The 15,074-nt window shown below is 40.7% G+C and overlaps 1 protein-coding gene across 2 annotated transcripts in view; it reads right to left on the bottom strand.

The window, feature by feature from the left end:
- LOC139754817 (uncharacterized) overlaps positions 1-15,074 on the bottom strand; it is a 126,410-nt gene that overhangs the window by 50,750 nt on the left and 60,586 nt on the right. For both annotated transcript variants that reach the window (XM_071672668.1, XM_071672667.1), the window contains exons 5-6: positions 11,623-11,853; positions 2,970-3,153 (exon numbers count right to left, since the gene is read on the bottom strand). In XM_071672668.1, coding sequence (XP_071528769.1) covers positions 2,970-3,153; positions 11,623-11,853 — 415 coding nt within the window. The remainder of the gene's footprint in view (positions 1-2,969; positions 3,154-11,622; positions 11,854-15,074) is intronic.

The following is a 15,074-nucleotide window of genomic DNA, read 5'->3' as shown; positions in this document are numbered from 1 at the left end:
GGTGAAAAAGAGGGCAAATGAGAGTTGGGGTGAGAGAGTATCATTAAATTTTAGGGAGAATAAAAAGATGTTCTGGAAGGAGGTAAATAAAGTGCGTAAGACAAGGGAACAAATGGGAACTTCAGTGAAGGGCGCAAATGGGGAGGTGATAACAAGTAGTGATGATGTGAGAAGGGGATGGAGTGAGTATTTTGAAGGTTTGTTGAATGTGTTTGATGATAGAATGGCAGATATAGGGTGTTTTGGTCGAGGTGGTGTGCAAAGTGAGAGGGTTAGGGAAAATGATTTGGTAAACAGAGAAGAGGTAGTAAAAGCTTTGTGGAAGATGAAAACCGGCAAGGCAGCAGATTTGGATGGTATTGCAGTGGAATTTATTAAAAAAGGGGGTGACTGTATTGTTGACTGGTTGGTAAGGTTATTTAATGTATGTATGACTCATGGTGAGGTGCCTGAGGATTGGCAGAATGTGTGCATAGTGCCATTGTACAAAGGCAAAGGGGATAAAAGTGAGTGCTCAAATTACAGAGGTATAAGTTTGTTGAGTATTCCTGGTAAATTATATGGGAGGGTATTGATTGAGAGGGTGAAGGCATGTACAGAGCATCAGATTGGGGAAGAGCAGTGTGGTTTCAGAAGTGGTAGAGGATGTGTGGATCAGGTGTTTGCTTTGAAGAATGTATATGAGAAATACTTAGAAAAGCAAATGGATTTGTATGTAGCATTTATGGATCTGGAGAAGGCACATGATAGAGTTGATGCTCTGTGGAAGGTATTAAGAATATATGGTGTGGGAGGCAAGTTGTTAGAAGCAGTGAAAAGTTTTTATCGAGGATGTAAGGCATGTGTACGTGTAGGAAGAGAGGAAAGTGATTGGTTCTCAGTGAATGTAGGTTTGCGGCAGGGGTGTGTGATGTCTCCATGGTTGTTTAATTTGTTTCTGGATGGGGTTGTTAGGGAAGTGAATGCAAGAGTTTTGGAAAGAGGGGCAAGTATGAAGTCTGTTGTGGATGAAAGAGCTTGGGAAGTGAGTCAGTTGTTGTTCGCTGATGATACAGCGCTGGTGGCTGATTCATGTGAGAAACTGCAGAAGCTGGTGATTGAGTTTGGTAAAGTGTGTGAAAGAAGAAAGTTAAGAGTAAATGTGAATAAGAGCAAGGTTATTAGGTACAGTAGGGTTGAGGGTCAAGTCAACTGGGAGGTAAGTTTGAATGGAGAAAAACTGGAGGAAGTAAAGTGTTTTAGATATCTGGGAGTGGATCTGGCAGTGGATGGAACCATGGAAGCGGAAGTGAATCATAGGGTGGGGAAGGGAGCGAAAATTCTGGGAGCCTTGAAGAATGTGTGGAAGTCGAGAACATTATCTCGGAAAGCAAAAATGGGTATGTTTGAAGGAATAGTGGTTCCAACAATGTTGTATGGTTGCGAGGCGTGGGCTATGGATAGAGTTGTGCGCAGGAGGGTGGATGTGCTGGAAATGAGGTGTTTGAGGACAATGTGTGGTGTGAGGTGGTTTGATCGAGTAAGTAATGTAAGGGTAAGAGAGATGTGTGGAAATAAAAAGAGCGTGGTTGAGAGAGCAGAAGAGGGTGTTTTGAAATGGTTTGGGAACATGGAGAGAATGAGTGAGGAAAGATTGACCAAGAGGATAGATGTGTCGGAGGTGGAGGGAACAAGGAGAAGTGAGAGACCAAATTGGAGGTGGAAAGATGGAGTGAAAAAGATTTTGTGTGATCGGGGCCTGAACATGCAGGAGGGTGAAAGGAGGGCAAGGAATAGAGTGAATTGGATCGATGTGGTATACTGGGGTTGACATGCTGTCAGTGGATTGAATCAGGGCATGTGAAGCGTCTGGGGTAAACCATGGAAAGCTGTGTAGGTATGTATATTTGCGTGTGTGGACGTGTATGTATATACATGTGTATGGGGGTGGGTTGAGCCATTTCTTTCGTCTGTTTCCTTGCGCTACCTCGCAAACGCGGGAGACAGCGACAAAGCAAAAAATATATATATATATATATATATATATATATATATATATATATATATATATATATATATATATATATTTTTTTTTTTTTTTTTTTTTTTCATACTATTCGCCATTTCCCGCATTAGCGAGGTAGCGCTAAGAACAGAGGACTGGGCCTTTGAGGGAATATCCTCACCTGGCCCCCTTCTCTGTTCCTTCTTTTGGAAAAAAAAAAAAAAAACGAGAGGGGAGGATTTCCAGCCCCCCGCTCCCTTCCCTTTTAGTCGCCTTCTACGACACGCAGGGAATACGTGGGAAGTATTCTTTCTCCCCTATCCCCAGGGATAATATATATATATATATATATATATATATATATATAAACACCCATACAAACATATATACATACACATATACAGACATATACATATATATACACGTGTACATATTCACGCTCATTTGCCTTCATCCATTCCTGTCACTACCCCGCCCCACAGAAAATAGCATTGCTACCCTATGTTTCAGCAAGGTAGTGCCAGGAAAACAGACAAAAAACAAACACATTCATTCACACTCAGTCTCTAGCTGTCATGTGTAATGCACAGAAACCCTAGCTTCTTATGCACATCCAGGCCCCACAGATATTTAAACAATAAAAATGCACAAAATTGCTTATGTTCAGTTGAAATACATGTGAAGGATACTGCAGATGTTACTGAATACTACAGGAAAAGAAAATGAAAATAAGTCTGAAAATGAAACTGGTAAAAAAACAGGTTTCATAAGTTTAGTAGCCAATACATTACAGTATTTCTGTTCATATATGGAACTCATTCTGTAAAATTCGCTTCTGTTTAATGTTTCATTACTACATATGATATACTAATGAAACTTCTTCATTTCTATTTATCATTTCAACACATTTCTTATTAATCATATCTATCAAAGCCTTACAATGAAAAAACATTAAAACATCAGTATGACAGAAAGTATAACTAACCTAGATATGGTTTGCTACTTAGGACATCAGGTGAAATATATGCAGGAGACCCCCGTTGATCACGCAGACGGTCTTTCTCTGATGGCAGATGTTGTCCCAAACAGAAATTAGTAATAGTGATATCTCGTGTGGTCCTATGTAGAACTAAATTGCCAAGCTTCAAGTCCCGGTGAACAATATTTTGCTGAAATGCATTAAAAGCTGTAGAGATAAAAAAAAAAGAATAAAAAGGTTCATTCTGCAAGTGGTATCAAAAACAAGGTGCTGTTCTCATCAATCAAAGAAGTTAGTAGATGGTCAAGTTTTCATTAACCATTAATTTCTTATCATTTTCTTTTCACTTTAGCTGAGACTGCACAGACAACTCAATGTCCTAATCAATGCAATCTCATTTACTCTATATTTACATATATACCATAACATAAATCAGGACCCATTTTATCATCTAGTCCAGAGGAAGATGAACTGCTGGGAAAACAGTGGACCAATTGCTGTGGCTTAAACCCATCTGGGCTTTACCTTGGACAGCCCATACAAGCATCATGGTTAATAACACTAACCACTACTCCATCCTCCATGAAGTATCTAAAAAAATATCCTCAACAAGTGTGAAAAAATACAAAATAGAAAACCTTATAATTCAACAAACTGGCATGCACAAATACACATAAATTAACAGAACATTGATGTTGAATAGTGGAGTACTGAGTAAGCAAGGAGAGGGGAAGGCTGACACATCTGACAGCTAAATACAAGAAAAGGGGATATGGATTTCTTGTTGCTTTCATTTTCTTGAGCTTGGAATGACAACTTACTCTTGTTTCTTACACAAGCACTGTACTGGCGGTGAATAACGTGAAAAAATTCAAAATCATCACACTATGCACACTAAAAATGAGTGGGAGGAGAAGGAAGTGTGGATGGCATACCCAGGGCAATCCCTCCTAACCTTGAGGTAAGAGGATAAGATGTATAGGTCCTGTTTGTTTACATCACACTCCACTCTCATTTCTTCCTCAGCAGTATACAAGAGGAAGACAGTATATGAAAAAATATTACAGTAAATGTTAAACCATGCACTTTTCTATACATGACACTCGTCAAAATATGCTTGGAAATACTTTTGCTCTTTATTATCATATGTTACCAAAGTTGTCCAATTTGTCCAACACACAATAATTACATTCAGGAAAGTTGGGTGCAGCTATTACACGATGTCAAAAGGACCCATTATTATTTTGCTACTTGAAATTCTTTGTATATGTGGAGGTGGTGTGGTCCACATTCCTCATACTCTAGCAAAAATCACTCTCAGAGTAACTTAGTCTTGAACATTTCACCAATCATTCCTGTTCACTTTCCTCACCTGCTGATATTTATTTATTTATTATTTTGCTTTGTCGCTGTCTCCTGCGTTAGCGAGGTAGTGCAAGGAAACAGACGAAAGAATGGCCCAACCCACCCACATACACATGTATATACATACATGTCCACACACACAAATATACATACCTATACATCTCAATGTATACATATATATACACACACAGACATATACATATATACACATGTACATAATACATACCGTCTGCCTTTATTCATTTACACTGCCACCTCGCCACACATGAAATAACAACCCCTCCCCCCTCATGTGTGAGAGGTAGCACTAGGAAAACACAACAAAGGCCACATTTGTTCACACTCAGTCTCTAGATGTCATGTAATAATGCACCAAAACCACAGCTCCCTTTCCACATCCAGGCCCCACAGAACTTTCTATGGTTTACCCCAGGCGCTTCACATGCCCTGGTTCAATCCATTGACAGCACGTCGACCACGGTATACCACATCGTTCCAATTCACTCTATTCCTTGCACACCTTTCACCCTCCTGCATGTTCAGGCTCCAATCACTCAAAATCTTTTTCACTCCATCTTTCCACCTCCAATTTGGTCTCCCACTTCTCCTTGTTCCCTCCACCTCTGACATATATCCTCTTGATCAATCTTCTCTCACTCATTCTCTCCATGTGACCAAACCATTTCAAAACACCCTCTTCTGCTCTCTCAACCACACTCATTTTATTACCACATATCTCTCTTACCCAATTATTACTTAATCGATCAAACCACCTCACACCACATATTGTCCTCAAACATCTCATTTCCAGCACATCCACCCTCCTGCGCACAACTCTATCCATAGCCCACGCCTCGCAACCATACAACATTGTTGGAACCACTATTCCTTCAAACATACCCATTTTTGCTTTCCGAGATAATGTTTTCGACTTCCACACATTCTTCAAGGCTCCCAGAATTTTCGCCCCCTCCCCCACCCTATGATTCACTTCCGCTTCCATGGTCCCATCTGCTGCCAGATCCACTCCCAGATATCTAAAACACTTCACTTCCTCCAGTTTTTCTCCATTCAAACTTACCTCCCAATTGACTTGACCCTCAACCCTACTGTACCTAATAACCTTGCTCTTATTCACATTTACTCTTAACTTTCTTCTTTCACGCACTTTACCAAACTCAGTCACCAGCTTCTGCAGTTTCTCACATGAATCAGCCACCAGCACTGTATCATCAGCAAACAACAACTGACTCACTTCCCAAGCTCTCTCATCCACAACAGACTTCATACTTGCCCCTCTTTCCAAAACCCTTGCATTCACCTCCCTAACAACCCCATCCATAAACAAATTAAACAACCATAGAATCATATCTGGAAATATCTGCAAACCTACATTCACTGAGAACCAATCACTTTCCTCTCTTTCTACACGTACACATGCCTTACATCCTTGATAAAAACTTTTCACTGCTTCTAACAACTTGCCTCCCACACCATATATTCTTAATACCTTCCACAGAGCATCTCTATCAACTCTATCATATGCCTTCTCCAGATCCATAAATGCTACATATAAATCCATTTGCTTTTCTAAGTATTTCTCACATACATTCTTCAAAGCAAACACCTGATCCACACATCCTCTACCACTTCTGAAACCACACTGCTCTTCCCCATTCTGATGCTCTGTACATGCCTTCACCCTCTCAATCAATACCCTCCCATATAATTTACCAGGAATACTCAACAAACTTATACCTCTGTAATTTGAGCACTCACTTTTATCCCCTTTGCCTTTGTACAATGGCACTATGCAAGCTTTCCGCCAATCCTCAGGCATCTCACCATGAATCATACATTCATTAAATAACCTTACCAACCAGTCAACAATTCAGTCACCCCCTTTTTTAATAAATTCCACTAATGCCATCCAAACCCACTGCCTTGCCGGCTTTCATCTTCCGCAAAGCTTTTACTACCTATTCTCTGTTTACCAAATCATCCTCCCTAACCCTCTCACTTTGCACACCACCTCAACCAAAACACCCTATATCTGCAAACTCTATCATCAAACACATTCAACAAACCTTCAAAATACTCACTCCATCTCCTTCTCACATCACTACTACTTGTTATCACCTCCCCATTAGCCCCCTTCACTGGAGTTCCCATTTGTTCCCTTATCTTACACACTTTATTTACCTCCTTCCAAAACATCTTTTTATTCTCCCTAAAATTTAATGATACTTTCTCACCCCAACTCTCATTTGCCCTCTTTTTCACCTCTTGCACCTTTCTCTTGACCTCCTGCCTCGTTCTTTTATACATCTCCCATTCATTTGCATTATTTCCCTACAAAAATCGTCCAAATGCCTCTCTCTTCTCTTTCACTAATAATCTTACTTCTTCATCCCACCACTCACTACCCTTTCTAATCTGCCCACCTCCCACTCTTCTTATGCCACAAGCATCTTTTGCGCATGCCATCACTGCTTCCCTAAATACTTCCCATTTCTCCCCCACTCCCCTTACCTCCTTTGTTCTCACCTTTTTCCATTCTGTACTCAGTCTCTCCTGGTACTTCCTCACATAAGTCTCCTTCCCAAGCTCACTTACTCTCACCACTCTCTTCACCCCAACATTCTCACTTCTTTTCTGAAAACCTCTACAAATCTTCACCTTTATTTCCACAATATAATGATCAGACATCCCTGCAGTTGCACCTCTCAGCACATTAACATCCAAAAGTCTCTCTTTCGTGCGCCTACCAATTAACACATAATCCAATAATGCTCTCTGGCCATCTCTCCTACTTAAATATGTATTCTTACATATATCTCTCTTTTTAAACCAGGTATTCCCCATCACCAGTCCTTTTTCAGCACATAAATCTACAAGCTCTTCACCATTTCCATTTACAACACTGAACACCCCATGTATACCAATTATTCCCTCAACTGCCACATTACTCCCATCACTATAACCCGGTCTCGTGCATCAAAACCACTAACACACTCATTCAGCTGCTCCCAAAACACTTGCCTCTCATGATCTTTCTTCTCATGCCCAGGTGCATATGCACCAATAATCACCCATCTCTCTCCATCAACTTTCAGTTTTACCCATATCAATCTAGAGTTTACTTTCTTACACTCTATCACATACTCCCACAACTCCTTTTTCAGGAGTAGTGCTACTCCTTCCCTTGCTCTTGTCCTCTCACTAACCCCTGACTTTACTCCCAAGACATTCCCAAACCACTCTTCCCCTTTACCCTTGAGCTTCATTTCAATAAGAGCTAAAACATCCAGGTTCCTTTCCTCAAACACACTACCTATCTCTCCTTTTTTCTCATCTTGGTTTCATCCACACACATTTAGACACCCCAATCTGAGCCTTCGAGGAGGATGAGCACTCCCCGTGTGACTCCTTCTTCTGTTTCCCCTTTTAGAAAGCTAAAATACAAGGAGGGGAGGGTTTCTAGCAAAGGTGAAAGTAGTAAGGTGAAAAAGAGGGCAAATGAGAGTTGGGGTGAGAGAGTATCATTAAATTTTAGGGAGAATAAAAAGATGTTCTGGAAGGAGGTAAATAAAGTGCATAAGACAAGGGAGCAAATGGGAACTTCAGTGAAGGGCGCTAATGGGGAGGTGATAACAAGTAGTGGTGATGTGAGAAGGAGATGGAGTGAGTATTTTGAAGGTTTGTTGAATGTGTTTGATGATAGAGTGGCAGATATAGGGTGTTTTGGTCGAGGTGGTGTGCAAAGTGAGAGGGTTAGGGAAAATGATTTGGTAAACAGAGAAGAGGTAGTAAAAGCTTAGCAGAAGATGAAAGCCGGCAAGGCAGCAGGTTTGGATGGTATTGCAGTGGAATTTATTAAAAAAGGGGGTGACTGTATTACTGACTGGTTGGTAAGGTTATTTAATGTATGAACGACTAATGGTGAGGTGCCTGAGGATTGGCGGAATGCGTGCATAGTGCCATTGTACAAAGGCAAAGGGGATAAGAGTGAGTGCTCAGATTACAGAGGTATAAGTTTGTTGAGTATTCCTCGTAAATTATATGGGAGGGTATTGATTGAGAGGGTGAAGGCATGTACAGAGCATCAGACTGGGGAAGAGCAGTGTGGTTTCAGAAGTGGTAGAGGATGTGTGGATCAGGTGTTTGCTTTGAAGAATGTATGTGAGAAATACTTAGAAAAGCAAATGGATTTGTATGTAGCATTTATGGATCTGGAGAAGGCATATGATAGAGTTGATAGAGATGCTCTGTGGAAGGTATTAAGAATATATGGTGTGGGAGGCAAGTTGTTAAAAGCAGTGAAAAGTTTTTATCGAGGATGTAAGGCATGTGTACGTGTAGGAAGAGAGGAAAGTGATTGGTTCTCAATGAATGTAGGTTTGCGGCAGGGGTGTGTGATGTCTCCATGGTTGTTTAATTTGTTTATGGATGGGGTTGTTAGGGAGGTGAATGCAAGAGTTTTGGAAAGAGGGGCAAGTATGAAGTCTGTTGGGGATGAGAGAGCTTGGGAAGTGAGTCAGTTGTTGTTCGCTGATGATACAGCGCTGGTGGCTGATTCATGTGAGAAACTGCAGAAGCTGGTGACTGACTTTGGTAAAGTGTGTGAAAGAAGAAAGTTAAGAGTAAATGTGAATAAGAGCAAGGTTATTAGGTACAGTAGGGTTGAGGGTCAAGTCAACTGGGAGGTAAGTTTGAATGGAGAAAAACTGGAGGAAGTAAAGTGTTTTAGATATCTGGGAGTGGATCTGGCAGCGGATGGAACCATGGAAGTGGAAGTGGATCATAGGGTGGGGGAGGGGGCGAAAATTCTGGGAGCCTTGAAGAATGAGTGGAACTCGAGAACATTATCCCGGAAAGCAAAAATGGGTATGTTTGAAGGAATAGTGGTTCCAACAATGTTGTATGGTTGCGAGGCGTGGGCTATGGATAGAGTTGTGTGCAGGAGGATGGATGTGCTGGAAATGAGATGTTTGAGGACAATGTGTGGTGTGAGGTGGTTTGATCGAGTAAGTAACGTAAGGGTAAGAGAGATGTGTGGAAATTAAAAGAGTGTGGTTGAGAGAGCAGAAGAGGGTGTTTTGAAATGGTTTGGGCACATGGAGAGAATGAGTGAGGAAAGATTGACCAAGAGGATATATGTGTCGGAGGTGGAGGGAACGAGGAGAAGTGGGAGACCAAATTGGAGGTGGAAAGATGGAGTGAAAAAGATTTTGTGTGATCGGGGCCTGAACATGCAGGAGGGTGAAAGGAGGGCAAGGACTAGAGTGAATTGGATCGATGTGGTATACCGGGGTTGACATGCTGTCAGTGCATTGAATCAGGGCATGTGAAGCGTCTTGGGTAAACCATGGAAAGCTGTGTAGGTATGTATATTTGCGTGTCTGGACGTATGTATATACATGTGTATGGGGGTGGGTTGGGCCATTTCTTTCGTCTGTTTCCTTGCGCTACTTCGCAAATGCGGGAGACAGCGACAAAGCAAAACAAAAAAAAAATAAAAAAATATATATATATGTGTTCATAAGTGTTTTTCATCATCATTTACATCACCCAAAAATATATACATCTCTTTTTCTACTCTGATTATTTTATGATGATGTCACAGCAACACATCTTACCCACTGGCAGTGAGCTTGTTATCAAATCCAGGCATCAGCCAATGTTCATGCTTGCCACATTTGTTTGCATATTTACCTACTATTTCCTACCTCCCAGGCATGCACAGCCATAATAATAATACTAATGGTACTCAGGGGAATAATATACAAATGCTCATAATTTCTGATATGAAATTAAAGGAGCTTAGAGGGTCTATGCTGGAAGGAAAGATAGCTATAGCCAAATTCACAGCCACAACTAGCCACCATCACATTACCAGGTAAAGTTCTCTCTGACTATCATCCAAAATGACATATGAAAATTTGTTGCAAAAGTTCTTCAGCTATAATGCAGCATTTATAGCAATACTTCTCATTCCAGCACCTTATGCATCCTCCTTTCATGGCTCCTGATATAGTGATGGTGAGTTTGTTTAAAAGTTGATTGTTAAAGGAAGCACAATAAGTGTACTGTATAAATCTCATTGCTATCATCTTTAGGAGTGCTATGTAAGTGTCAATCAGTTCTTCTCTAGAAAATCTAAAATAAGCCACAGACCTTGCTTTTACATTTTCAGTGGTAGATGATTCACTCATTTTCTTTTGTCTTCAAAGAGACTCCTGGTTTTCACATAAATCATCATTTTACTTACAATAGTTCTCAGGTTTTGATCTTCCATGTGATTAATCAGAAAGTTTTCTACTTTCCCCATTCCCACACTAAATAATTGCAGCAGTCCATTTTATTACTATGTCATTAGTAAAAACTGAATCAAAGGTGCTATCATTTCATGCTGGTTTGTTTTTAATTTGTACTTGACTGAATGACAGCATAAGATCATTGGTGTGTGTAGCTACTCTCTTTCATCTGCAATGGAACTGTTCTCCTGTTTGTATCTATATCTACACCCATACTCTGGCCGTATCATTACCCATTGCATGAAAATAATATCAGTTATCAAACCAAATTATTGGTTTGTCTCTAGTCTTTAAAATCTTAATTTTTTTTGTATATCCTTGACACCTGCTATTCCAGATTTGGGTAATGTGTACACTGTATGTCACAATGTTAATTACCTTTACCCTGCACTGAGAAATTCACATTTTAGCAAAAATTAATTTTTGTGTATGCAATGTAAAATGTGCATTTTCTCACTGTCCCTTTAATAATAACAGTAGGCACTACAATATTTGCAAAAGCACATCTAGCTTTGAAATAAGCAATAAACACTGATAGGTGCTCCCATCTGATAGAAATACTGGAAAACAATGATGCAAACAAACGCTGTTAGCTGTCCCACCAATCGTGCTGGTGTTAACATGAATTTTACCTATATATTCTGTCATGAATAGTAAGTTACTGATAAATTAACATACAGATATAAATTTGAAATCCATACTACACATCACACTTTTTTAGAAATATTGTACTTTTTCTTATTCCACATGAGAATGGCATATCAGATGACAGGAAAAACAAAAATCCAAGTGAGGAATCAATAGTAGTGGGAAAACCAATATTTGCACTACACAACTGAGCTGAATATAAAATATTTGTCTCAGGGAAACTACAGTAATGATGACACCCAAGACAGATACCTGAAAATAGAAGAACAGTGAATGACATATTGTTTTCATTATAACAATGAAAAGAATATAATCAATATGTTACCTACCTCATGTAAACTGTGAACAACAGAAACAATATTGTAAAAGATAGTGAGAGCATCACGTTCTAAAAGTTTCTTCTTTGTAATAACATAGTGCTGTAGGTTGATAAGATCATTTGTATGGGGACAATAATCCTGAGGAGTCACGCAGTCTAATACCAGACAAACACGTCGCACCAATCTTCCCGTAGCCACAAGTGTTCCGCCACTCTGCTCTCGTGCTCCACATGCATAGTCCTGCAAATGCAATACAGTTAACCTAACATCTTAAATCAATATCTTAATATTAAGGTACTGAATATAGGAGTTACAAAATTTCTTGCCTAACATCTTAAATCAATATCTTAATATTAAGGTACTGAATATAGGAGTTACAATATTTCTTGCCTCATCTACTTACATAATATGAACTTTTTCTTACAAGAGGTGGCATGTGCAACATCTTCAGAAAGGGCAGCATATATGCAGCAAGTATAACATTTGTAGCATACTCAGAAGGCTTGGTACATTCACCATCCTGAGATGGAGCACCACAAGCAGCATTCTTAGAAAGGGTGGCACATGTAGCATTCTCAGAAAGGGCATTCAGCATTCTCAGAAAGGGAGCACAAGCAGTATTCCCAAAAAAAGGTGGCACAAGCAGCATTCTCAGAAAGGGTGACACAAGCAGCACTCTCAGAGGGGTGGTATATGCAGCATTATCAGAAAGGTTAGAACAAGCAGCATACTCAAAAAGGGGGCACAAGCAACATTCTCAGAAAGGGTGGTACAAGCAGCATTCTCAGAAAGGGTGACAAAAGCAGCATTCTCAGAAAGGGTGACAAAAGCAGCATTCTCAGAAAGAGTAGCACAAGTGGCATTCTCACACAGAGTAGCATGAGCTGCATTGTCATAGCAACACAAACAGCATTCTCAGTAAAAGTGACACAAGCAGCATTCTCAGACATAGTGACACAGGCAGCACTGTCATAAAGAGAGACATAAGAAGCATTCTCAAAAAGGGAGACACAAGCAGTGATATTAAGGTGACACAATGGGCATTCTCAGACACAATGACACAAGCAGCTTTCTCAGAGAGGGTGGCATAGGCAGCATTGTCATAAAGAGTGACACAAACAGCACAGTCAGAGTGACACAAGCAACATTTTCAAAAATAGTGACACGTGACATTCTCAAAAAGAGTGACACAAGCAGTATTCTCAGAAAGGGTGACATAAATACCATTCTCAGAAAGAATGGGACATGCAACCTTCTCAGAAAGGGGTGGAGCATGCAGCTTTCTTAAAAAAAAGAGTGAAACATGTGGCATTTCCAGAAAAGGATGGCACTTGCAGCTTTCTTAGAAGACTTAGCACCTGAAGTATTCCCAGAAAGGGTGGTAAATACAGCATTCTCAGAAGAGCTAGCTAATACAACATTCTCATAAGGGCTGGCACATGTAGCACTCTCAGTTGGCAAAAGCTGGTGTGTGTAAGTGTGCGAGTGTGTGTGTGTGTAAGTGTGCGAGTGTGTGTGTGTGTGTGTGTGTGAGTGTGTATGTGTGTGTGTGTGTGTGTGTGTGTGTGTGTGTGTGTGCGTGTGTAAGTGTACATACATATAAATAAAGACACAGTACACATCTACAAGGTCAAGAGATGGGGTAACATGAGTGTAAAAATCTCTCCCCACAATACACAAATAGTAATCATATGCAGCATTCTCATAAGGGCTAGCACATGCAGCATTCTCAAAAGGGCTGGTACATGCAGCATTCTCATAAGGGCTGGCACATGCAGCCTTCTCATAAGAGCTGATACATGTAACATTTCAAAAAGGGCTTGCACATGCAGCATTTCCAAAAGGAGTGACATGCAGCATTCTCAAAAAGTCTGGCATATGCAAATTTCCCAAAAGGGGTGGCACACACAGCATTCTCAAAGGGGTTGATAATATGTAGTGCTTGCAGAAGATATAGTTCTTATGGCATTTGCTGAGGGCCGTCATATGCAGTGTACTGAGAAAGGCTAGTATGTAAAGCACTCACAGAAAGGCTGGCACATGCAGCATCCCTGGAAAGGATGGCAAATGCAGCATTCCCAGTAAGGCTGGAACATGCAGTTGCATCAATATCAGAGAGAAAACCAGATGCAATATTCTCAGAAAGGGTTCCAGATGCAGCAATCTCAGACAAGAGGCTAAATGCAATGTAGCTCCAGGAAACAGACGAAGAATGGCCTATCCACTCATATACATGCACACACAGATTAGAAAGAGTAGTGAGTGGTGGGATGAAGGAGTAAGATTGTTAGTGAAAGAGAAGAGAGAGGCATTTGGACAATTTTTGCAGGGAAAAAATGCAAATGAGTGGGAGATGTATATAAGAAAGAGGCAGGAGGTCAAGAGAAAGGTGCAAGAGGTGAAAAAGAGGGCAAATGAGAGTTAGGGTGAGAGAGTATTGTTAAATTTCGAGGAGATAACAAGATGATTTGGAAGGAGGTAAACAAAGTGCATAAGACAAGAGAACAAATGGGTACATCAGTGAAGGGGGAAAATGGGGAGATAATAAGTAGTAGTGGTGAAGTGAGGAGATGGAGTGAGTATTTTGAAGGTTTGTTGAATGTGTGATGATACAGTGGGAGATATTGGGTGTTTTGGTCGAGGTGGTGTGCAAAGTGAGAGGGTCAGGGAAAATGGTTAGGTAAACTGAGAAGAGGTAGTGAAAGCTTTGCGGAAGATGAAAGCTGGCGAGGTGGCGGGTTTGGCTGGCATTGCAGTGGAATTTATTCAAAAAGGGGGTGACTGTATTGTTGACTGGTTGGTGAGGATATTCAATGTATGTATGGTTCATGGTGAAGTGCCTGAGGATTGGCGGAATGCATGCATAGTGCTACTGTTTAAAGGCAAAGGTGAGTGTTCAAATTACAGAGGTATAAGTGTGTGGAAGAAGAAAGTTAAGAGTAAATGTGAATAAGAGCAAGGTTATTAGGTACAGTAGGGTTGAGGGTCAAGTCAATTGGGAGGTGAGTTTGAATGGAGAAAAACTGGAGGAAGTGAAGTGTTTTAGATATCTGGGAGTGGATCTGTCAGCGGATGGAACCATGGGAGCGGAAGTGGATCATAGGGTGGGGGAGGGGGCGAAAATTTTGGGAGCCTTGAAAAATGTGTGGAAGTCGAGAACATTATCCCGGAAAGCAAAAATGGGTATGTTTGAAGGAATAGTAGTTCCAACAATGTTGTATGGTTGCGAGGCGTGGGCTATGGATAGAGTTGTGCGCAGGAGGATGGATGTGCTGGAAATGAGATGTTTGAGGACAATGTGTGGTGTGAGGTGGTTTGATCGAGTAAGTAACGTAAGGGTAAGAGAGATGTGTGGAAATAAAAAGAGCGTGGTTGAGAGAGCAGAAGAGGGTGTTTTGAAATGGTTTGGGCACATGGAGAGAATGAGTGAGGAAAGATTGACCAAGAGGATATATGTGTCG

The sequence above is a fragment of the Panulirus ornatus genome, chromosome 17, assembly GCF_036320965.1.
Source record: "Panulirus ornatus isolate Po-2019 chromosome 17, ASM3632096v1, whole genome shotgun sequence".
NCBI classification, from domain to species: domain Eukaryota; kingdom Metazoa; phylum Arthropoda; class Malacostraca; order Decapoda; family Palinuridae; genus Panulirus; species Panulirus ornatus.
Note: the sequence above shows the minus strand (reverse complement) of the source record. Positions and strands in the feature narration are given on the sequence as shown.